The 26,078-nt window shown below is 43.4% G+C and overlaps 2 protein-coding genes across 4 annotated transcripts in view; one reads left to right on the top strand and one right to left on the bottom strand.

Moving 5' to 3' along the window:
- The window catches only part of ana (anachronism), a 216,915-nt gene extending 205,853 nt beyond the window's left edge, over positions 1-11,062 (top strand). The window contains exon 6 of the mRNA XM_067773304.1: positions 10,933-11,062. Within this exon, the coding sequence (XP_067629405.1) occupies positions 10,933-10,936 (4 nt within the window). The 3' untranslated portion in view covers positions 10,937-11,062. The remainder of the gene's footprint in view (positions 1-10,932) is intronic.
- Positions 1-26,078, bottom strand: part of LOC137244372 (uncharacterized) — a 445,511-nt gene that overhangs the window by 6,358 nt on the left and 413,075 nt on the right. The window lies entirely within an intron of this gene.

Genomic DNA, 26,078 nt, shown 5'->3' on the forward strand with positions numbered 1-26,078 from the left:
TATATACGAACTACAGCTTTAATTACTACTTCCAAACTTGTGAAAGTCGAATGCGCAGCGGGATAGTTGGCAACAGTGCTCAGATCTGAGCTGTATGTACATATATCTCAGAACCACCTACGGCTGCACCAGTTAAGAACGTATTCTAAATGTCTGTAAAGGTGAGTTGTTGCCATTTAATAGTATCAGTTGAAAGCACTGCGACGGGACAGAATTGGAGTTATATAAGTACAACTGCCTCTTAATGCCATAGCTTTGCACTAGTTCGACGCTTGTACGATTCGCTGAAGGAAAGGTATAAGTGTAGGGAGTGGCTTTTCCCGGTCCTGCATTAAGGGAATTATTAGCTACGTTGTGGAAGGCAGCAAGAGAGAAAGATCATGCCTCATTGGGCAACTAAACTTCCAGACCGCAGAAGAAGAAAGCCCACTTGGTTAACTAGAAAAGACGAACGAGCTCTGCATGACGTTAAAATCGGAATATCCAACTAAACGCAAGTGTGGGGAAACTGAGTATTTGGTCAGAAAATTTTGCCTCCATGAACTAAAATCCCATAACTAGGGAAGTTGAGTCGGTCAGCTACGGTGACCTGCGACATCTCTGTGGACGATGGATGGTAAACTGCCTGCTGGTGTGGCGAATTATTTTTACACGCAAAGGCGCTGTGTAACCCTTTTAAGCAGCACCAAGAAAACTATACTCTCCATTGGTGATAAATTTATAAAAACGAACCAACGTATACCAGCAATAGAAAAAAGAGAGCATTTCTTGCCATCTTCACCACAAAAGAAGGGAAAGTCCCAAATAAGGTTAAAGAGAATCCACAGTCGATTCTGCTTCCAAAAAGATGCGAATTTCACATATTAATCAAGGTTTAATTGTTGTATTCTACGATTTCATATGAAGACACAAAAAAAGCAGTATAAAATTTTACCTGCTTTATTTTATTAGTTTTTGAAATCGTTGATTACAAAACCAATATCTTTCGCTAAGAAGTGGTCAAAGCTGAATATCTCAGCCGAATTTCAATGTATTTATAGACTTAACAGAAATAAAGTTATAGGCCAATATATGAATCAATCAAATTCAACCCCGTGTGAGGGAAGTGCAGTAAATTTTGATTGCATTACAATTTTATTAGCATTGCACTATATTGGAAAAATTTGAGTGCGCACAATTATTTTTACTTTTTTTCAGCTTAGTGATGCCTTTCTCCAATATAACTAAAACAATGTATTGCAGTCATTTTATTTTTTCACTGCCACTCAGCTGAGAGAAAAAAATATAAAATCAATGGAAGTTTTCTATGCATCCACTGAGTTGTCAATGTTTATTTTTTCGTTGCTTGATAATTATTATGAGCAATAAATATTATTAGTTGGCAATAAAAGTAGAAATTTTGATAGATTTTAGTGGATATTATATATGTATGTATTTCTTTCGTTGCTTTATAGTTTGTAGTCTACAATGCTGGTAGAGAGAACTTTGTCGGTCCTTTCCAAGCAAAATCTGACGCTTATTGAAAAGCCGAACAGAAACCAAGTTTTTATTAACCTGTTTGTCCCAATGTAGTGGAGGCTTTTACCAGACCTTAAAGTCCGTTTGCACACCGCAAAGAAGATCGACCTGAGCTGGCAAGGTCGAGGATTTTCTGTGGACGAAATTCGTATTGCCTGATTTTAAGTTTGTACAGCATGGGTGAAGCAATAAAACGCCCGTTTTCAGCAGAGGAGGTAATCCCAAAGCCCAAGACGCTCACGCTTCCCCCACACGGGGTAGATTATTGGCCAAATTAATTACAAAAAATCGGATTTCAGCCAACATAAAAATACATACATACATAAATAGACCTAAGCCTCGGGGTGGGCAAGGTATTTGGCGCTACAGCCCGAAAACTCTATCTCTATAATTTAATACATACCTCCCAATTGTTGCTGTTGTAGGGATAAAGACACTGCCCGAAGGTTTTGGGGAGTGTTATCGATGTTCATGGTATTTTGCAGGATATATGTATGTAGATCCGATTCGTTCCGGTAACATGCGCTTTTCATATCTCGTTCTATTGGTTTCAGTAAAATATGGTACCAGTAAAATGCATCAACCTACTTCTGATCAATTGATCTGTCTTTTGATCAAAAATCACAGGACCAAATCCATGACCAACGATCAAGCAATTACACATCATCAATGTCAGGCATAGGTCCAAGGACCCGATGACGGAAGGTTTCAAGACCGATATACAGAGTATACATAATAATTATCAAGCAACGTAAAAAATAAACGTTGATATACATATGTGTTTACGCGACATAACACTTCTACGTAAATATGCTTGACGTGATTACGCCAACACGTCAACTTCATCAAACTCACCACATCAAATCAATCTGGCATGGACAAATCAGCCACTAAGAGCAGCCAACGTCTATAGACACCTGTCATTATTATTAAAAGTTTAGCAAATCACCCCCGAGATTTTTCTACGTTTTTACATTGTATTTCTTTGTGACCACCTACCGAGCAGGGACCCATCTCCGAAGAGGAAATTGTAAAAGCAACAACAAGCACCAGCCCGCCGGGAGATGGGCCACCGAACACGCAACCACAATCAGAGGACAACACCCACCTATTGAATACCGACAGCTTGAACTGGATATATTCGCTGAAGAAAGAGAGACTCGTCGAGGAGTGCAAGAGATGCCGGATATTCGTTAACGGCAGCACTGTCGCTGAGCTACGCATAGCGCTCAGTGCCTACGTCAAGGCAAAACGAAATCGCAAGTCAACCGAAAATCTACTGAGAGAGGTTGAAGATGAAATCAAGGCAGAAGAGAATAGCCAAATTAAAACCGCCCTCGACCAAACTCCCTCCATCCATGTGACTACACCGTCTGCAGTTACAAAGGCCAATCAATGACCGTCACCACCCCGTACCGAGTTAACCGATGCCGAAGTAATGAATACGGTCCGCCGATGGGATGTCCATTTCACGGGTGGAGAAACGCTTTATGACTTTTTGGAGAGAATTGAGGAGCTGGCCGAGTGCTATAGCATTCCATTGGACAGATTGCTCCCAGCGCTTCCAGAGACGTTGCGCGGAAAGGCACTGCAATGGTTCCGTCTACGCAAAGCCGAGATACTCTCGTGGGCACAGTTCCGCACAGCGGCCGAGCAATTCTTCCTACCCAGACGGCATCTACACCAACTAGAGGACGCCATACGCCAGAGGAGACAGCAGGGGCGCGAAAAGGCTAAGGATTACATTCTCGCCATGCAAACCATGATCCGACAACATCCAATTATGTCACGAGAGAAACACCTAGAACGCATTTACGACGGGCTGCGCGTCGAATACCGGTTATCCGCAAAGCGTAGCGAGTTCCGAACCATTGAAGAGCTGATGGAGCTCACCGACGAGTTCGAGTTGCTACAATTAGAGGCCACCAGACAGGGCAGACAAACAGCGCATTCTTTATCACCGTTGACCGAAGGATATAGCCGAGAGGAATCATGTTGGAGATGCAAGGAACGAGGACATATGCGCCACCAATGCCAAAAGGCCCGAAGACTATTTTGCTCCAGATGTGGTCGGGACAACGTTCTGTCCAGAGATTGCAGATGCGATAAGGCGAGCACCTTGACTCCCGACAGCCTACGGCACGGGAAAATACCACAATCATCCATCGACGAAAAGCCGCTGAATGAAAAGATGGATGGCCGTCACTACGTCAAGCTCACTATCGAAGGGTTAAACGTCCGAGCCTTGGTGGACACCGGCGCAACGCTCACCTACGTGGGTGACACTATACGCAAGCATTTGGAAGGCAAGAAAATAACATGCACACCCAGCGTCCGCAACGTACAGCTTACCTCAGCCTTCGACAAAACCCACCTCACAAATGGCGCCCGAGCAGGGACCCATCTCCAGAGAGGAAAGTGTAAAAGCAACAACAAGCACCAGCCCGCCGGGAGATGGGCCACCGAACACGCAACCACAATCAGAGGACAACACCCACCTATTGAATACCGACAGCTTGAACTGGATATATTCGCTGAAGAAAGAGAGACTCATCGAGGAGTGCAAGAGATACCGGATATTCGTTAACGGCAGCACTACCAAAATTTATACAAATTCATCAAGAAAAATCATTATACTCGCGAAATCGTTGTGTTGTAACACTCAAAGTTTTAATAATCATATTCCGAGTCGATTGAAATCATCGATCGAATGATCACCTATGCTTGCTGAACAACATTTGCGACAATCTTCCAATTTCATATACATTATTCCAAATTGTTACAACTCCATTATTGTACTCAACCAGAATTATTGAAAGTCACCCGTCGGGGAATAAAGAACCAAATTTGAACACAATACAAGGAAAACCTTCTTATACGTAAGCGGTCACACACGGTGCCGGGTAACTTATTTTATCATATACATGTTGGTGAGTCCTCCACACTGTGAAGAGAGACACGACACTCGTCTTGGACCACTAGGAGTCACCGACTTGAGCACCCCATACTCGTAGCTGAGGGCTGTCTCCTAACGTTCATCAGCACGCATCCGTGGACAAACCAACCCCAAAGCAGCGCTTAGCAGGCTGACGGCGCAACCAGTGGTCCTTCGACGCCATCACCAAGCCAGCGCAACACATCTGCACATAAAAAATAAGTACCAAAAGAGTAAAACTGTACGTAGAAAATCAAATTTCTATTCGCCTCACAATAGTACGCCCCCTCAGGTACCATAAAAGTGAAAAATTAAAATCTCATAAGAAAAATATATCCCGCCAAAAATAAATTTTTCCCGCCAAAATTGTATGACGTTGTAACAAATATATATATATATATATATATATATATATATATTCCCACCCCCATATTCATATATACATAAAAGCGGTTCGTTACAAACGGCAAATCCCACACACACTCCACAAAGTTATTTCATTGCCCTTCTATACTTGTGTGTCCCTTGCGGTATAGTTTCAAGCACATATCCCCACAATTGTATTATTATTTGCGATACCCAGCAACAAATTCTGCCACTTTTATATTGTGTGCAATACCCAGCAGTAAATTCTGCCGCTCGTCCCAACTGGTCCCAGACTAACCCCATATCAGTCTTAACTGGCCCTAACCTACGCGAATCCTTATCAATAGGATAACTTCTCCCTGTGGTTTTCGCGTATAAATAAACACTCGGCAGTCCCCAAAATAGCCAAAGTAAAATTAAGCAAGTGCCTCTTTAGAATGGCTACCGTGGTCGAAAATAAATTTATATCTATCCGAAACGGATCTCTTTTCGGATTACTGCGCTCGGTTCGGCACAACCGAGTTCCAAGACCGAGGCATCCCTAAAAATAAAAGATAAAAATATCGATGTGTTCTGGGAAAGGGTACAGAGCGCATATGACGCCGTCGTAGAGTCAGATAAAAAAAGACCTTCCCGAAGATTTTAAGGCCTCATCTTTCAACAAATACCGCGCCTGCCTTATAGCGTATGAGGACACAAAGGCAAGAATAGGCGATCAGCTCCAACTAAGGGTATCCCGTCCCCGCTACAACCACCACTCCCCAAGAAAGTTCCGGGATGCACCTCAAAGTACCCGCCTGTGACACCGAAGTCTTTTACTCTCGAGCGCCCAAAAACTGTACCACCTCAGGTACAAGACCCAAGGAAAAGCAGGCCAAATAGTGAAGCAATTCCCACTTAGTGATAACAACTTTGCTCTGGCGTGGGAAGCCCTGAAATCCCGATATTAAAATAAAAGAGTCTTGGTCGATAACCAAATAAAAGTCCTCATGAACCTCAAAGCCATTCAGACTGAAAACAGCGAAGACATCCACAGACTGCAATCTTCCGTTAATAACTGCCTCCAGATATTAGCAACCCAACAAATCTCGACAGATAGTTGGGATCCCATATTAATATATCTGGTAACCTCAAAACTCTCAGAAACTACTGTTGCGCTTTGGGAACAATCATTAAGTTCGCGAAGAGACCTCCCGAACTGGTCCCAAATGGATCAATTTCTGACTACTCGCTACTAGATAGTGGAAAGGGTGGATCAATGGCGACCAGCCAAACCCCGATATAATCCACCCTCCACATATTTCTCAAGGCCTCCCCCAAGTCAGAATAACCCCCAATTCAGGCAAGGTCAAACCCAAAACCAAAGCCGCAACACCCCGCACAATAGCAACTACTCCTCAAATCGCACAAATGCTCATTTGGCCGAGCATCAAAAAATTTACGCCTGCAGAATGTGCAAGCAGTTATAAGGGTAAAATCCCCCAAATTAGCTTTTTAAAAATCATCTGGCAACATCGCAACATCGTGGCTCACAATGATATTTAATTGTGAATACCATAAATAGAAAGAATAAAAGATTGTATATACGTTAGGTATTCAGCTGATGGAATATAGTATGTAAGAGTGAACAAGATATATGTGGGGTGAAACATGAAAAATGACTGGCAATGATGGCTCGGCATTTTCCATGTTTCACAGCCGTCATTATAATTTTGGCAACTTGTTACAGCGCACGCATTCTTAAATAAAAGTGAAGTGTATTTTAAATATTAAATTAAACACAAGTCTTTTTCTTTGGTAATGGTGAAAACCCGGCGGAGAAGGCCGCCACGTTAACCTATTAATAAATTGCGTTTAAAAATGGCCACAATCTGGAGGCGGCGCCCTCCACGAGGTCAGAGATGGTGAAGGTGATGCCACCCGGCGTACCAGGGGTTTTTTCGGCAGCAGCTGCTCGCAAGGTAACTGATAGATGCGATACAGTCCTCCCACACGCTACAAAGCTGCTTGTGTTGCAAGAAGTTGACAATCCCTGAGCGAAAAAAATTCGTGAGAGATAACCAGTGCGAAAGTTGTCTATCTTAAACCCACATCTTAAAAGATTGCACCAGTACAAGAACATGCCTCTACTGCCAAGGTCGCCACAACTCCACCCTTAATGACACTGGAGCCCCTCATCATACCACAGGACCGCGAAGATCAACATCCCAGTTAACAACCATATGATCTAGCAGTACCAGCCAACAGAAGCGTCCATGATGCAGCAGCTACGGGAGAACTTCCCTCTACCTCAAACACAGCCCATATCCAGTCATTCCATTCCGATAGCAAAATCATTCTCCCACAGCGATAGTGTCCATAGAACACCGAGGTGACTGCTTCAGGCTCAGAGCCTTAGTGGATCAAGGGTCAGAACGTAGCTTCATTTCCGCAAAAACACAGATTAAGCTTCCATATACCCACTCCCTATTTGAAATATAGGGCATGGAAGGCGGAGTAGAACAAACCTCCAACAAGTTGTGCTCACTGACCCTAGTCTCAAATGACCACAAGGTGAAAATAAAGGCCCAGGCAATCGTGCTACCTCGTCTCACTAGGCAACTCCCAACACTCAGGCTAAATAACGACCAAATGCGTAAATGGTCCCACCTCAAGCTAGCAGACCAGAATACTCAGAACCCCTCCCAAATTGATCTGGTATTAGGTAGTGATCTTATCCCATAAATAATGCTAAATGGCATCGAAAAGATCTCCCCCACACTGCTAGCCCAAAACACAATATTTGGCTGGATAAAAGTGGCCAAACCCCCGAAAAGGTGGAAGCACACTCCTCTCAAGCATGGGAAGTGACGAATGTCCAGCTGAATGAACAGCTAAGGCAAATCTGGGAAATACCCAGTGTGCGAGTGGAAACCCCAGAAGATAAAATGTGCGAAGACTTTTATCAAAGCCACAACCACTCGAATGGATGACGGTCGATATATGGTTCGGCTCCCCTTTAAACCAACATTCCCGAACGATATCGACCTAGGCCAATACCGTACTGTACGACAGTTCCACGGTATGGAACGTACCCTCTCAAAAAGGGCGATCTCAAGCAGCAATACGACCAGGTACTCGAATAATATCTGTCCCTAGGCCACATGGAAGAATGCAGTCCCACTGAAGTAGAATCTCTAGGTAAATACTGCTCGTCCTATCTCCCTCACCATGCAGTCGTAAGGCCAGGCAAGGAGACAACAAAAGTCAGAGTTGTATTCAACGCCTCTAAAAAGTCGGGTTCCCGTCACTCCCTTAACGATGTTTTATGTACCGCACCAACCCTCCAACCCGATCTCCGACTTATGTTGTTGAAATGGCGAACATATAAATATGTCTTTAATGGCGATTTCGAGAAAATGTGCCGCCAAATTCTCTTGCACCCCGATGACCGAGACTACCAACGGATAATATTCCGAACCCCCGAACACAGTCCAATAAAGGACTACAAGTTAAAAAGGGTCACCTTCGGGGTTAACTGCGCGCCTTTCCTGGCTATTCGCACTCTACACGAGCTGTCGAAATATATAGCCGATTCCCATCCACGCGCAGCCCCAATACTAAAATCCGAGACGTATTTTGACGATATTTTATCTGGCAGTCATGATCTCCAATCAGCTGATCAATCCCTAACAGAGACTATAGACGCTCTCAATTCAGCCAGCTTTCCCCTAAAAAAAGATCACGGCAAACCATCCCGACATCCTCCAAAAAATATCGAAAACTGATCTGCTGGAAACAAGCTTTCTCGAGTTCGAAAAGACTAGCACCGCCAAGACCCTTGGCATCCAGTGGAACGCCCTAACAGATACATTCTCGTATACCGTCGACTCAAATCCGGCATCCACTGCAGCCACGAAGCGGCAAATCCTCTACTCCATTGCGAAACTTTTCGATCCCGCAGGGTGGCTGGCGCCCATAATGATCCAAACGAAGATGCTCATGCAAGAATTGTGGTTAGACGGGACCGAATGGGACGAGGAGGTTAAACCCATCCGTCTAACCAAATGGGCGCAGTTCTCTCAAAATGTTCCCTCTATCTCAGCCATCCATATACCCCGATGGATGAATTTTACGCCCGATCAATATGTTGAGCTCCACGGATTCTGCGACGCCTCAGAAAAGGCGTATTGCGCAACCCTGTACCTAAGAAGTACTGTCGGTACTCAGGTCCACTCTCACCTTATAGTGTGCAAAGGCAAAGTGGCTCCTCTCAAAACTATTAGTCTGCCACGCCTGGAGCTATGCGGAGCGCTCTTATTAGCAAAATTAGTCGCAGTAGTCCAACCCCATCTCGGCCTAAGTCGAAAAAAATTAACTATGTGGTCCGATTCTGAAATCGTGCTAGCCTGGCTGGAAAAGCCACCCCACTCTTGGAAAACATACGTCTCCAACCGAACAGCGCAGATTATAGACCTCGTTGGAAATGTCCCTCGGCGACATGTTCGAAGCAAAGACAACCACGCGGATCTTGGAACCAGAGGATGTAGCCCCGACTATCTCGCTAACTCATCGCTATGGGGGAATGGTCCAGATTGGCTTTCCCGACCCCCCGCGGACTGGCCACACTAACGGCCACAAACATTGTACCCCCGAACTTCGCCGAGTTGAAGCACTGCATGCCGCTGAGGAGACCGACGATATCCTAGATCGGTTTGCCTCTTACTCTCGAGCTCTACGCGTCATTGCATACGTTCTGAGGTTCACACGTCGGGCGAAAGATGCAGTAAACGGCATCCGTGATCCTGTCACCTTCTCGTTATCTCATGCCGAACTCAAGCGAGCGAAACACCGTCAGATCATTGCGGCCCAAACCCGATACTTCGGTCCAGAACGAGCCTGCCTAGAGAACTCAAAACCCCTAGGGAAGCGTAGTTCCCTGTTGGTACTTGACTCTTTCCTGGATACAAACGGGATTCTCCGTGCCAACGGACGATTAGTAAATGCCGACATGACCTACAATGAGTGTCATCTCATCATTCTCCCCGAAAAGGCTCGATTTACTACCCTCTATATAAGTTTTCTACATGAGACCTTCCTCCATGCGGACGTCCGCCTCATGCAACAAGCTGTAAGATAAGAGTTCTTCATAGCCCGGCTTAAACCCCTAATAAAAAAGTTCATTTTCCAATGTAAAGCATGCACCATTCATAAGCAACAAACGCACTCCCAAATAATGGCAGCTTTGGTCCCGAACGATGTTCCTTCGCGCCCCCTTCACTACCACTGGTGTAGACTTCGCCGGCCGTTTCAAATAAAAGCTTCTATGCTCCGGTCTCCCAAGATGATGAAGGGCTATGTTGCCGTCTTTGTCTGCTTGGCCCACAAGGAATTAATTGGAAGTTTATACCCCCCGTGCCCCTCACATGGCCGGATTATGAGAATCCGCTGTCAAAAGCTTTAAAACCCACTTTAAAAAGGTCGCCGGAACGCACAGCTTCGCTTTTGAAGAATTTTTTACCTTATTGATACGAATAGAGGCTGTCTTGAACACCCGCCCCGTCTCCCAACTGTCTCAAGACCAAAGCGATCTCACGGCCCTCACAACGGGTCATTTCCTACGAGGCGCGCCCCGGCTCTCCATCCCGGAACCGAAATATGAACACCTCTCTATGATTAACCGTTGGGAACAGTTGAAAGTTTTACATCATCAGTTCAGCAAACGCTGAATGATTATCTCATGGAGCTGCACAAGCGATACCGATGGAAGACAACCCAACCTCCGCCTCGAAAAGGCGACCTCGTAGTCATCAAGGAAGACAACCTACCCCCTACCGAATAGCGTCTAGGACGTGTGGAAGACACACATCTCGGAAGAGACGGACACATCCGAGTTGTCAATGTACGCACCCAGAGTGGCGTCCTCACCAGGCCAATCACAAAACTGTGTGTTCTGCCGGCTCCTGAACCTAAATTGAGCCCTCGCGGCTCTCTAACACCCCCGGCTCTACTACAGTCCACTACATACACGTTATAGAAGAATCGACTCAAATCCCATGAACGCCTTACTAACACTCCATTCTCAACATGATGAGTGACTAAAGTCTGTGTTATTTTTCTTGTCTCGTTCGCAGATGAATCGCCAGCGTCCTCCGGTTCCTACACCGCGCCGCTCCTTGGCATCGCAAGTGACCAGGCCAACGACCCCATCACGAAGTGACGATGCCGTAGCCGACTATCCACGATGCCGCTTGTGTATGCGACACCATGCGCTATCGACGTGCCTCTTGTTTATGGCCATGCACCACAACAACGTGTCTTGTATGTATAATTTATAGCGGAACTACACAAGGTGGCAGCATGGTGACATACCTACAAACATAAATAAAAATCCCATGTACTTTGTTTTTGTAAATTCGATGGACAAATGTCAAAATCGTACTGCGCCGGAAGTTGATGAATCAAATCAAATAAAAAAAGTTTATAATCAGCTGCTCCATGCTGCCACCTTGTATCGTTCCGCCATGGTATAATTATTTTAGAAAAAAAAATTTGTAATTTCGTTTGAAAATTATTACAAAGCATCGGTTTTGATAAAATTTTGGATTCGGCATGGTGGAATCACCAGGTGAAGTAAATAAAAAAAGACAGAAGATGTAAGCTATCTGAAATGGTAGTGATGTATTTTCTATGGTCAGAAGAGGGTAGAGTTTTTTCCCGCTTTGAAAAAATGGGTGTAGAAAAATAAATACCTTGCTACGAAAACTATTACAGAAACTGCTTTTTTCAGCATTCAGTCACCTATCGCAAATGCAAAATTGAATACAAAAGACCAGTGCGAGTTTACATTACTTTAATTTTACTTTAGCAAACCGACCTCAACTTAACATAAAAGAAACATGTGTTATTAATATATTGTAGGTATGTACGTCAGTTATTTAGATGAACTTTTCTGCCTTTTGCGAAACTTAATGGGTTTCGGGTTCGATGAAAAGTTTTACAGTCACACTTGGAAGTGATCGTGATACTCATGTTCATTTGCTTTGTTGATTTGTCGTTGAGAGCCGGGAGTAAAACACATGCTCTTCCAAATAAAAATAACAAATTTAATCAGAAGATGTTCCTTCTTGACAGTTGAATTCATGATGTATTACTAATGTTACCAAGTTATTATTTACCAAAATATGTCAGGACATATACTAGCCCAGCGGCAGTCGTCTTAGACCAGAAGATGTTGTTGTTGTTGTTGCATTAACGATAAAGACAATCGCCGAAGGTTTTGGGGAGTGTTATCGATGTTGATGGTCCTTTGCCGGATATAGATCCGGTACGTTCCGGTAACAAAGCACCATTCAGGTACTAGCCCGACCATCTCGGGAACGATTAATATGACCACAATAAACCTTCTAGGCCATCCCGCCTCCCCACCCCTCATAAGGAGCTTGGGGTTGCCAGGGCCTCGCCTGCTAAATATGTGTATGATTCATTCATATTTTCTCGCGTAGGTGAGGTTGACAATGGGTTTGCAGAAGCTTTGAAGCTATAAAGCTTTGTAGTGCGCTTGTCAACCCCTTGAATCCCAGGACCAGAAGATGCTGATCCGGAGCGAGCTGCATTCATATATTCTAAATTACAATTGTTGCGAAAGATGTGTTTCGACCTTAGCGGTCAGTCAAAGAAAAAGTTTTGAAGTCCGATGCAACCTTGCGCGTGATTGTCAAATTCAGTGCAAATGGTTGCCGCGACCAACTTAACTCTGCCACTTCCGGCCTTTTTAACTCCAACCACCAAGCAGAACACACGGCGAAGAATAGAGTAGGTAAGATTTGCAATCAAAATTATAAAAGGGAAGCAGATTCTCATGAATGGCATCTCATTCGACAGATTTGATTCCATCGCCCTACGTGAATAGCAATTTACAAGAAAATACGGTAAAAGGTCGACAATATACAGCGTAAAACATCAGAGCACGAGGCAGAGTGTCTCAGCAGCAAAGCCGGCAGAGGAGTCACAAAATTGCAGCCTCGCACTGGCAAGGCATCGAGGCGCTAAGAAGCTTGGAATATTTCTACGGCAATTTGGTGTTGAATACGCATGTACGCAAGCCAGCGCGAGGAAAGAATCGGCGAACCACCAAATAAAGGAGCAGAGCAGCGTGGACAGACAGTAGGCGCCAGCACAACAGTTCAATCGTCACAGCGATTCAACAACAAGAACTCAGCACACGAGATCAGTATATACAATCAGGTATTTAGTTTTAAACCAAAAATTCTCTTGGGGCCATGCGTGCTAATCAGCTCGAACACACACTTTCTACAAGCAGCAAACGCTAGCACAGGCAGAAACGCTTAGTTGAGCGCGCAGCAGCTCATAATAACAAACACATATATGTAAATAGGGAGTGTGTGGCGGTGCGCTGATCAAAGGGGGTGATTTTTGTGAGAAGGAAAAAGACAAACGCGAATCTATTCGTCAAGAGCAACAAACGCGTTTATATCCAGCGCAAGGAAGCTGGATAGCCAAAACAGTGGATGAACGGCAGAAAATAACGAGCGTCATATATAATTTTAATAATACTGTTGTTGTTGTAAGCGGGTTTATTTAAGAGCGACCATTGTTGCGGGCATCGGCGAGGGTAGCTATTGTCTTAGCGACAAACGTGAATTTCTTCACCAAAAGCAACTGAACGGTGGCTAGTCGAATTACTTGTAACCAGCACATGGAAGCTGGGGATACAAATCCCTGAATGAGCGGCGCAGAATGAGAGTCTGTGAGGTAGTTTAAGAGCGTGTACAACAGTGAAAATGTTGCTGATTAACTATTGTTGTTGTTATCTAAGAGTGTTTATAAGTGACCATTGTCTTGAGCGTAGGACAGAGGGTGAGTGGTGCGCTCGATATAGAAACGTAGTAGTAAAGCGCAATGAGCGCTGCATAGCCCGTTGCTAGTTACCAAAGGCGCCTTAGGATAATCAGCTGGTGAGGTTTTGTTTGTTTTGCTTGGGTGTCGGTGCCAAGATATTGTGTCTCGCAGTTGTCGCCCCACTCAATTTCTGTCTGATTCCCCTTTATTCATACTGAGACTACTATTTGTGTACGTTCATATATTTATATAATTCACACTTGTACATTTCACATCTTCATATTCTGGGTGACTCTTAAAGCGAATGGATGAACGAAATATGCGGCCGTAGTGTTGTGTATGCCTGTGTAAAAGTGCGTGGATCAACGCAAGGTTATTTAGTTCAATTAAAGGTCCAAAAAGTGGACGGTCACATACTTCGTTAATTCAAAGTGAAGAGCTAAGTGCAAGGCGTTCGAGGACGGAATCGTAAGAGCATTTCGTCGTAGTGGCTAATCATAGAGGCACGCATCCTTATGCGGCAGTTGCCCACCGACGTGTGCCGTACGTAAGGACGTTTGTCGTACGAAGCACGTTTGACCGAACTCTCAAGCCCGTAGGAATCAATGTGTGCGTCTGTGTACATGTACATAACATATTTGTGTGTGTATTGTTTACAGATAAGCACTGTTGCCATTGACCATTTTGCATGTATGCTTATGGAAACATCAACTTTTTCCAATTTAATGTTTGATATTGTAAAAGGCCGGAATACATATTAAATAAGTATAAATAGATTACATATTTATAATCAGCACTTTTACATAATTATTTCGAATTATTTTCACAGTTTTTCAAACTTTAATTAGGTGTTTTTGCATAAAATTGCAAACGGTCAAAAATTAGCGCACAAAAGTTTACTAGGCAACTCTGTCTAGTGAGAGATCGATCAGCTGACACGTTCTTACGGAAAAAATCAAAATTGTTTTGATTTCTACGTTCCGGGCTACGTACGTACGGGCGTTGCACGTCGGTGAGTTTTCGTTTACATTGCACACTCATAAGATAGGTCGTGTCAGCTGACACGTTTTTGGTACGTACGTTCGTGAGTAACTGCCGCATTATTCGTGCTGACAGTTGTTTGTTATCTCAGCTGGTATGCTGAATACCGATAAACGATTCCCTGCTCAAATGCCTTCGCTTCAAGCTTTTGTTTAAGCCAAATTGGTTTAGATCAAACATCATTTTCCTAAACCACGATATTACACTACACGTATATACATACATTTGAATTTGTACATATTCGTTCTCAAACGCGGAATGAAGTAAGTTGAGCTAATGCACTGATGGAAGTGATCGGGTGTAGTAGTAACTGAAGAATCAGAGAACTTAGCATAGGTTGATTTAGCTGTATAAAAGCATGGCTGATGCATGCCGCACAATGTGCATTAGCAATATAAGCTATTAGGTGCGATGACACCTGTAAATATGAAATTTTATCTTGTCGTAGATATAAGCGCTATTGCTAAATAAACCATGAATTGCTAAAGATGAAGATGTAGTGTGTGGTGAATGGGTGATGTCGGGGTGATCTGTTGGTGATGGACAGACGGACATAAGGACAGGTATTGATTATGGGGCCAGCCAGTGGTGGCCATGGCGGCAATGGTAGGGGAGTTGTGAAGGCAGATAGGCCTGCCTCGATTGCATGGAGGCGAACTGCCGGGACGACGACGACGAGATATCATGGTTGCAGTTTGGTGAGTAAGGGGGTAGTGTTTGTGGCAGCAAGAGTACGATTTTTATACTCAGTTGAGCAGAGCTCACAGAGTATATTAAGTTTGATTGGATAACGGTTGGTTGTACATATATAAATGAATCGAGATAGATATAGACTTCCATATATCAAAATAATGAGGATCGAAAAAAAATTTGATTGAGCCATGTCCGTCCGTCCGTCCGTCCGTTAACACGATAACTTGAGTAAATTTTGAGGTATCTTGATGAAATTTGGTATGTAGGTTCCTGAGCACTCATCTCAGATCGCTATTTAAAATGAACGATATCGGACTATAACGACGCCCACTTTTTCGATATCGAAAATTTCGAAAAACCGAAAAAGTGCGATAATTCATTACAAAAGACCGATAAAGCGACGAAACTTGGTAGATGAGTTGAACTTATGACGCCAAATAGAAAATTAGTAAAATTTTGGACAATGGGCGTGGCACCGCCCACTTTTAAAAGAAGGTAATTTAAAACTTTTGCAAGCTGTAATTTGGCAGTCGTTGAAGATATCATGATGAAATTTGGCAGGAACGTTACTCTTATTACTATATGTACGCTTTATAAAAATTAGCAAAATCGGAGAAGAACCACGCCCACTTTTAAAAAAAAAATTTTTTTAAAGTAAAATTTTAACAAAAAATTTAATATCTTTACAGTATATAAGTAAATTATATCAAGATTCAACTCCAGTAATGATATGGTGCAACAGAATACAAAAATAAAAGAAAATTTAAAAATGGGCGTGGCTCCGCCCTTTTTCATTTAATTTGTCTAGGATAATTTTAACGCCATAAGTCGAACAAAAATTAACCAATCCTTTTGAAATTTGGTAGGGGCATATATTTTATGGCTGTCGCAACTGCGACTAAGGCTAAGCGAAAGGGTTTGCGTTAAACATTCAACACTTTATTGTAGCTGTGTAATTGGTTTATTCTGAAAGAATTCATTAATTATGTACAAATGTATTTCATAAAAAAGACTATAATTATCTTACCGCAGTTTTGCACCCTTTCTTCGGCGATCAAAGTTCAATAATAAAATGGATGTTTCGAGCTTTTACAACTGTCAACGTGAATAGAGAGAACGAATAAATAGCGATGAAAGAATGAGTGCAAAACATTGGCTTATAACTCAAGGTTGTACCAAAGGGTACTTAGATTAAATAAAACAAAACTTTAAGTGACATTTTCCAACACCCCCACCCCCGTGGAGCGATCAGCTTCACTACTTTCCACATCCAAAACCGCCAGTTTAGATACCGCGCGCTGCAAAAGTCCGCCTATTGTTCGCACGTCAGCACGCCGGGCCACACCATCCTTACCAGTGTACAAACGGTCAACAATTCCGCGTCGCCACTGATTTCTTGGCATGTTTGGGTCACAAATATATACTGCATCCCCTTCCCTAAGGGGAGCCGTTCGTTGGCACCATTTGACTCTTCGCGTTAAAGTTGGCAGATACTCCAGTATCCATCGTTTCCAGAAAGCGTCCATTAGACTGCGTGCAACTCGCCACTGCTTGCGTAGGCTATGTACATTAATATCAGGAGCATTGAGCGCTGGAGTGTTAGGAGCATTTCCTTGGCCAATAGGAAATGGTTAGGTGTGAGTGGCTCTTCTTCGTTGGCGGAGACGGGCAATTCGTCAAAGGGCGCGAATTTATTATACTCTCTGCTTCTATCAATAGGCTTTGTAAAACGTGTTCCCTTGGTGCTACTTCTTTCAGCGTATGTCGAAGGACCCTTTTTACGCTTTGCACCATCCTTTCCCAGGCTCCACCTTCGGATGGATTGGCGGGGCAGTTGAAGAACCACTCAACACCTTTAGTTGACAATTCGTTTTGAACGCGCTCCGTGTCGAACACTTCAGAGAAACGTTTGGCCTCTTCGTTAGCGCCTATAAAGTTTTTACCATTGTCGGATCGAAGACGCGCTGGAACCCCTCTCCTGTTCATGAAGTTGCGCATTGCAATTATGCACGAGTCCGTCGACAAATCATGGGCTATTTCTAAGTGGATCGCTCGGACGGTGAGACACGTAAATAGAGCAACCCAACGTTTTTCAGTTCGCCGTCCGATCGTGACACAAATTGGTCCGAAATAATCGAGCCCTGTATATGTGAAGGGCCTTACATGAGTAGGTACGGTAGTATAATCGGCCTTCTGGTATTATACGGCAGGTAGCTAGCTGCATCTATACGTCCTTGCACCCTTAACAGTCCGTCCTCGTCAATGTATGGCGAAAGCTGTCTTATTGGACTGTCGCTGAGTAAATCTTGACCATTCTCGATGCGATTGCGTTCTAAAGGGAAGGCTTCCTTTTGGACAAATAGACATAAAATGCGTTCGGCGGCTTCAATCTCTGATGCAGTGAGTCCATATTCTTTATACTGCAGCTCTCGTTTACGGCAACAGTTAATGAAGCGAAGCATCCACGCCACAGTTCTCTTTAGCCTAATGAGGCTTGAAAATCGACTATAGTTAATCAAGGTGTTATTGCTAGCAACCAAAACAAATTTGGATCGAAGTTCTTCATCTACGTCAACAGCGTTTCTGGTATCAGTATCTTCAGTAGGCCAGGTGTCTTCGGAACGTCGCAAGAAATTCGGTCCGTGTAGCCAACGAGATTTATGTGAAAGATCAATGCTTCCGTTACTTCTCGTCGCATCGTCAGCAACATTATCCTGGGTTGGCACCCATCGCCATTCGTGAACTTCACTCCCACTCAGAATCTCCGCGACGCGGTGTGCCACGTATGGTTTGTAGCGTCGGTGTTCATTCCCGATCCATTTCAAAGCGGTTCTGGAGTCGCTCCATAGGAAACATCGCTGGGGGTTAATTTGGTGATTATCCAATACTAACTTACGCAGGCGTACACCAAGCACGGCGGCTTGCAACTCTAATCGTGGGATGGTTACAGGTTTTAGCGGAGCACATTTCGTTTTCCCGGCAATTAATGACACTTCGATACCACCGTTCGACTGCATTGTCCTCCAGTAAGCAACTGCAGCAAATGCCTCCTCGCTTGCATCAACAAACACATGGAGCTCCAAGTTTTGAGGCTTACCCCGATCGAAGTAGAATCGCGGCACACGAAATTCCGCTACCTTGTGAAACTGTCGCCTCCATTTCTCCCACGATACGTTCACGTCATTGGGAATGGGTTCGTCCCAACGAACTTCACGACGCCAAACTTCTCGCATGAGGGCTTTGGCGGTAACGGTGTAATGGCTTAAGAATCCAAGCGGATCAAATGTTGACATAATAATGCTGAGGAGTTCCCTTTTCGTAGGGCATCTTTCACCTTTAATTACTGCCTGGTCAATACGATGAAATTTCAAAATAAACTTAAAGTTATCGCTTCCTGGCTCCCAAAATAGTCCAAGAACTTTCTCTGTACTCTCATCTGCTGCGATTTGTTTCGGGTTCGTAGTGCCATCTAATTCTCTAACCACTTCCTCAGAATTGGAAACGAACCGGCGTAATTCGAATCCGCCATCGCTGTGAATGCTCCTTACCATCTTTGTTACGTCTACCGCTTCTTGGATCGTCTCAAAACTGTCAACGAAATCGTCCACGTAATGGTGCTCAACAATAGCCTCAACAGCGCGAGGATTACTTTCATAATGCTCTCTGGCATTCTGTCTCATGACATATTGTGCCGAGCAAGGCGAGCATACGGCACCGAAAATCATAACTCGCATTTCATATTCCTTGGGCTGCGTATTACTCCTCCCATTACGCCAAAGAAAACGTTGTGCACACCTGTCAGATGGTCGAATAACCACTTGGTGAAACATTTCTTTTATGTCTCCACAGACAGCAACTGCACGTGTTCGAAAATTAAATAAAATGGAAGGAAGAGACGTGTACAGCTGTGGCCCTTTTAATAAATTAGAGTTTAAAGACGACCCTTCAAATTGGGAGGCAGCGTCAAAAACAAGACGTAAATTTTGCGGTTTATTCGGGTTCACGACGCCAAAGTGTGGTAAGTACCACTTCCTAGGTGAAACGACACAATCTTCCTCCTGATTAATTTCTCGCGCATCGCCCTTTTCTAGATACCCTGCGATGACATCTTTGTACGCGGTTGCAAACGCTGAATCACGTTGCATTTTTCTTTCTATGCCCTTCAACCTGTGCAAAGCGGAAATGTAATTATTGGGTAGTTGTATGTTGTTGGCTTTCCATAACAGACCCGTTTGATAACGGCCTTCCACTCGCTTAGTTGTACTTTCAAGTAGCTGTTTGGCTCTGACGTCATCGTTGCTTTCAATAGGTGTCGAAGTTCGGACACCAAGATTCTCGATGTTGAAATAGTCGGACACTAGACGATGTATATCTTCCTCCTCGTTTCGGGCGCGTACAAATAAGCAGGATTGAGTTGTAAGGGATGATCGGCTGCTTGGTCCGAAAACTACCCATCCCAGTTCAGTATTGCAAGCGTACGGACCTTTATCACTGATCCTTTTAATGTCAGTCGGCAAGCCTAGGTGCGCATGGTCGATTCCAATTAGCAGTTGGGGTACAGCATCGCAATATGGATGCAGGGGGAGGCACGAAGCAAATTGGTTGGCACCCTTTAAGTCATCGCGGCATAGGCTCTGCATCGGTAAATCAAGATTGGCTACTGCATACACGTTGCGCAGAAGATGACGTTTATTTTTACCAGCTCCGCTTATTTCAATATTAAATACCTCTACAGGCTCTTGCACTGCTCTTCCCCCGAACCATTGTATATCTAGGCAATGTTGCCGACCGCGTATTCCTAACTGTTTGGCAAGTTTGCTATCAAGCATCGTAATTGAGGAACCCTCGTCAAGTAAAGCATATGTGCCGATGCGTTTGTTTTCACCATATAACGTGACAGGCAGAACACGAAATAGCAGTTTCGGCTTAGAAGCGTCAGTGGTCGCGCAGCTCAATACGCTTCCTCGTACCTCTCCTCCTTCCTCCCTTAAGACACTGGAGTTCGGAGCTTTCACGATGGCTTCGTGCAGTAGGCTATGGTGTCTGCGTTGGCAACCTTCTGCAGAGCAAAATTTCTTACGGCGACAGTTACGTGTATTATGGCCCACGTTTAGGCAGGAAAAACAGACGCGATATTTTTTCACTATATCCCACCTATCAGAGACTATGGCATTAAGGAAACGACGACAATCTTGGAGTTTATGTTGCCCTTGGCAAAGGGGGCACTTAAGGGGACTCATAGCCGAGGGGTTTGGGGACGGTTATTCGGATGTGTGTAGCACCACACGTCGCTTACCCTCTTTATCGTCAACACCTTGTATGGTACATATTAAATTAGCAAGTTCACTTACCCAGTCGCTAAAGTGTAGGATCGTAGGATATGGCAGTATCGACGCGGCGGTCCTTGCCCATTCCAGCCGCTTGCTCATTGGGAGCTTTGATAACAACTCCTCCAATAGCGTAGGATTTGCCAAGTGTTGTTGGCCATTCACTGATTGCAGAAACGTTGCTAAATTTTTCACTTTGGTAGCAAATGGCACTAACTTCGACAAGGCATTCTCCGCAATATTTGGCAAATCCCTCGCTTGCCGTAGCTGGCTTTGAATTAATTGTTCAGGGCGACCGAAACGAAAGCGTAGCTGCTCGATAGCAGCGGCAACGTTATCAGGGTGAATTAAAAGTGATTTAATTACCTCACGAGCTTCTCGTTTAACAGCTTTCTGCAACCGCTGGTTGTTTTCTAAATTGGTGTAGTTATACACCGATGTGGACTGGACATAATTTGCATAAAAAATTGGCCAGTCTTCTGGCTCGCCACTAAAATCGGGCAAATCTTGTAATTTTCGCAGAAATCTTGTGGAATTGGTCAAAGGAGAGAGGTTGTTCAAGTCATTCAGTGGCATAGACGTTTGCATATACTGATTAATATTATTAAATAGCGTGGGTGTATATATCGAGGACGATGTACATGGCATGCTAAAGTGACTCTGTGTAAAGTGCAATTGACTTGTAGTTAAATATGTTGGCGCAGCGGCAGCAGACATAGTGTACGTCGGCAGCGATGAAATTATGCCAGCGTTCTCGGCTGGCAGAGTAGCAGCGCCGCTCGCGATTGGCGACGTAGCGGAGTGCACATAACTGTTTGCAGTAAATGGTCCGATATTATTCGAGGTTGCAGCAGCTGACAAATGCTGCACATGGGACGTAGTTTGCAAATTTGTGAGGTTAAGTTCTGCAGCACCGGCTGATGGTGCGAAATTCGTAGCAACGGCAGGCACTGTAGTTGGGGCGACTGTAAAGGGCACAGTATTTGCCATATCTACTGTATTTCGCAGCGCTTTTTCCAGCCTTTGGCAAATACGAATTTGTTCATTAAACCTTACCTTAGATTCCTCTAATTGTTTTTGAAGAGTGGCGATTTGCTTTTGCATTTCCAAAGTTGAGGTGACTGCTAAACTGGCTGTGGTTGCGACGTTTGAACTGGCAGTGGCGGTGGCGGTGACGGCGGTCGTATCATCGTTCGCTTTGGTGGTGGGCGGTGCAGGCGGCATTTCTTCTGATTCCACCTCTACTTTGTGGAGCCGAGGACTGCGTCGTTTCTCAAGATTTTCTTCTGGTTCTTTCATAAGTGAATTCTCACTTCACGGCCGTGGAAGTAATCATTAAATGAAAACTGCGAATAAAAATGTCGCGACTGCGACTAAGGCTAAGCGAAAGGGTTTGCGTTAAACATTTAACACTTTATTGTAGCTGTGTGATTGGTTTATTCTGAAAGAATTCATTAATTATGTACAAATGTATTTCATAAAAAAGACTATATTTATCTTACCGCAGTTTTGCACCCTTTCTTTGGCGATCAAAGTTCAATAATAAAATGGATGTTTCGAGCTTTTACAAATGTCAACGTGAATAGAGAGAACGAATAAATAGCGATGAAAGAATGAGTGCAAAACATTGGCTTATAACTCAAGGTTGTACCAAAGGGTACTTAGATTAAATAAAACAAAACTTTAAGTGACATTTTCCAACAATGGCGTTAACTGTTTTCTGTGAAAATGGGCGAAATCGGTTGATGTCACGCCCAGTTTTTATACACAGTCGTCCGTCAGTCCTTCCGCATGGCCGTTAACACGATAACTTGAGCAAAAATCGATATATCTTTACTAAACTCAGTTCACGTACTTATCTGAACTCACTTTATCTTGGTATGAAAAATGAACGAAATCCGACTATGACCACGCCCACTTTTTCGATATCGAAAATTACGAAAAATGAAAAAAATGCCATAATTCTATACCAAATACGAAAAAAGGGATGAAATATGGTAAGGTAATTGGATTGTTTTATTGACGCGAAATATACCTTTAGAAAAAACTTTATAAAATGGTTGTGACACCTACCATATTAAGTAGAAGAAAATGAAAAAGTTCTGCAGGGCGAAATAAAAAACCCTTAAAATCTTGGCAGGTATTACATATATAAATAAATTAGCGGTATCCAACAGATGATGTTCTGGGTCACCCTGGTCCCCATTTTGGTCGATATCTGGAGAACGCCTTCACATATACAACTACCACCACTCCATTTAAAACTCTCATTAATGCCTTTAATTTGATACCCATATCGTACAAACTCATTCTAGAGTCACCCCTGGTCCACCTTTATGGCGATATTTCGAAAAGGCGAACACCTATAGAACGAAGGCCCACTCCCTTTTAAAAATACTCATTAACACCTTTCATTTGATACCCATATCGTACAAACCAAAATCTAGAGTCACCCCTGGTCCAGAAAGGCCCACTCCCTCTTAAAATACTCATTAACTCCTTTCGTTTGATACCCATATTGCACAAACGAATTCTAGAGTCACCCCTGGCCCACCTTTATGGCGATATCTCGAAACGGCGTCCACCTATGGAACTAAGGATTACTCCCTTTTAAAATACTCATTAACACCTTTCATTTGATACCCATATCGTACAAACGCATTCTAGAGTCACACCTGGTCCATCTTTATGGCGATATCTGGAAAAGGCGTCCACCTATAGAACGAAGGCCCACTCCCTTTTAAAAAAACTCATTAACACCTTTCATTTGATACCCATATCGTACAAACAAAGTCTAGAGTCATCCCTGGTCCAGAAAGGCCCACTCCCTCTTAAAATACTCATTAACTCCTTTCGTTTGATACCCATATTGCACAAACGAATTCCAGAGTCACCCCTGGTCCACCTTTATGGCGATATCTCGAAAAGGGGTCCACCTATAGAACTAAGCCCCACGCCCTTTTAAAATAATCATTAACACCTTTCATTTGATACCCATATCATACAAACAAATTCTAAAGTCACCCCTGGTCCACCTTTATGGCGATATCTCGAAAAGGCGAACACCTATAAAACGAAGGCCCACTCCCTTTTAAAAATACTCATTAACACCTTTCATTTGATACCCATATCGCACAAACAAAGTCTAGAGTCACCCCTGGTCCACCTTTATTGCGATACCTCGAAAATGCGTCCACCTATAGAACTAAGGCCCACTCCCTCTTAAAATACGCATTAACTCCTTTCGTTTGATACCCATATGGCACAAACGAATTCTAGAGTCACCCCTGGCCCACCTTTATGGCGATATCTCGAAACGGCGTCCACCTATAGAACTAAGGCCCACTCCCTTTTAAAATACTCATTAACACCTTTCGTTTGATGCCCATATTGTGCAAACAAATTCTAGGGTCACCCCTGGTCCACCTTTATGGCGATATCTCGAAACGGCGTCCACCTATGGAACTAAGGATTACTCCCTTTTAAAATGCTCATTAACACCTTTCATTTGATACCCATATCGTACAAACACATTCTAGAGTCACCCCTGGTCCATCTTTACGGCGATATCTCGAAAAGGCGTCCATCTATAGAACTTAGGTCCACGCCCTTTTAAAATACTCATTAATATCTTTCATTTGATACCCATATCGTACAAACGCATTCTAGAGTCAACCCTGATCCACCTTTATGGCTATATCCCTAAATGGCGTCCACCTATAGAACTATGGCCCACTCCCTCATAAAATACTCTTTAATGCCTTTCATTTGATACACATGTCATACAAACACATTCCAGGGTTTCCCTCGGTTCATTTTCCTACATGGTTATTTTCCCTTGTGTTGTCACCATAGCTCTCAACTGAGTATGTAATGTTCGGTTACACCCGAACTTAACCTTCCTTACTTGTTTTCTTATTGTTTCTGCGGTTTACCTATATGGTCTTTTAACACCTATGATGATCTTAACACCCACCCCATCCGGCGAGCTAAGTCGAAAATGCAAGCGTACCCAGCGGATCATCGTGCCCTGCTTTTCCCTCTGGGGGAAGGTGAATGCGGCAACCGGGGTGTAACACAATCCATAAGTGTAACATTCATCTCATCTTAGTGGTCTGATTTTAGGGCAAAACAGCAACAGTGAGTTAAAATTTTTTGTATATTTAGAAGACTACTGTTTTAGCGAAGTATTTTCAAAATAAGGTATAATACGACAATTTTGGTGTGTAGGAATGAGAAAAACATTCTTTGAAATTCTTCACTAGCACTGTGCAGGGGAGATCCTTGGTCGATTACGACGTGAATGCAAATAGTTTGTTTCAACAAAGACCTCTTTAAATTTTTTTGAGAACAAATTAAACATATATAATGAAAACATCAAAAATATGGACATATTAGATTAGCAAGGCTTTACTAATGGAAGCCAACACCAAATATACGATATTCACCTAATAAGTTATGTGAAAAAAGTACTAAAAGTGGCATATTTTACTCCTGAAAAATGCAAAAAGCAACACTTTTCGGGGACAACATTGGAGAAAAATTCTCAGATAGCCGAATGACAGAATAAAGAAGAATTTAGAGCGAGAAAATTGACGGCTTACTTCGCCTGCATGGTTCAATTATATGGTTGGCTCATCTCATCTGCTGATTTTATTTATTTCATTGCATGTTCGATGGGATTGTCAAAAGGAGATGGCAAACTCAAAATGAAACCAACACATTGGCAACATTTTCTTACACATACAAAAACTGCTAAGTTTTATGTTTCCATTCCATACCATTCGACCCACACAAATACACAGATTTTGACAATTTGAAACGACATATTTTGTCATTGTACAGATGAGCCAACCATATAGCATGATAGAATCACCAGGTGATGTAAATAAACAAAGACAGAAGATTTAGCTATCTGAAAACTGATATAGAGGACCAGTGCGGGTGTGGCATCGAATAAAATGAAAGTAAAATTCAATAATGGCGGCCACCGTGGTGTGATGGTGGCGTGCTCCGCTTACCACACCGTATGCCCTTGGTTCACACCCCAGGCAAAGCAACATCAAAATTTTAGAAATAAGGTTTTTCAATTAGAAGACAATTTTTCTAAGCGGTGTCGCCCCTCGGCAGTGTTTGGCAAGCGCTCCGTGCCATGAAAAGCTCTCAGTGAAAACTCATCTGCCTTGCAGATGCCGTTCGGAGTCGGCATAAGACATGTAGGTCCCTCCCGCCAATTTGTAGGGAAAATCAAGAGGAGCACGACGCAAATTGGAAGAGAAGCTCGGCCTTAGATCTCTTCGGAAGTTATCGCGCCTTACATTTATTATTTTATTAAATCTATTACTTTTTTTAGCAAA

The sequence above is a fragment of the Eurosta solidaginis genome, chromosome 3, assembly GCF_040869045.1.
Source record: "Eurosta solidaginis isolate ZX-2024a chromosome 3, ASM4086904v1, whole genome shotgun sequence".
Taxonomy (NCBI): Eukaryota; Metazoa; Arthropoda; class Insecta; order Diptera; family Tephritidae; genus Eurosta; species Eurosta solidaginis.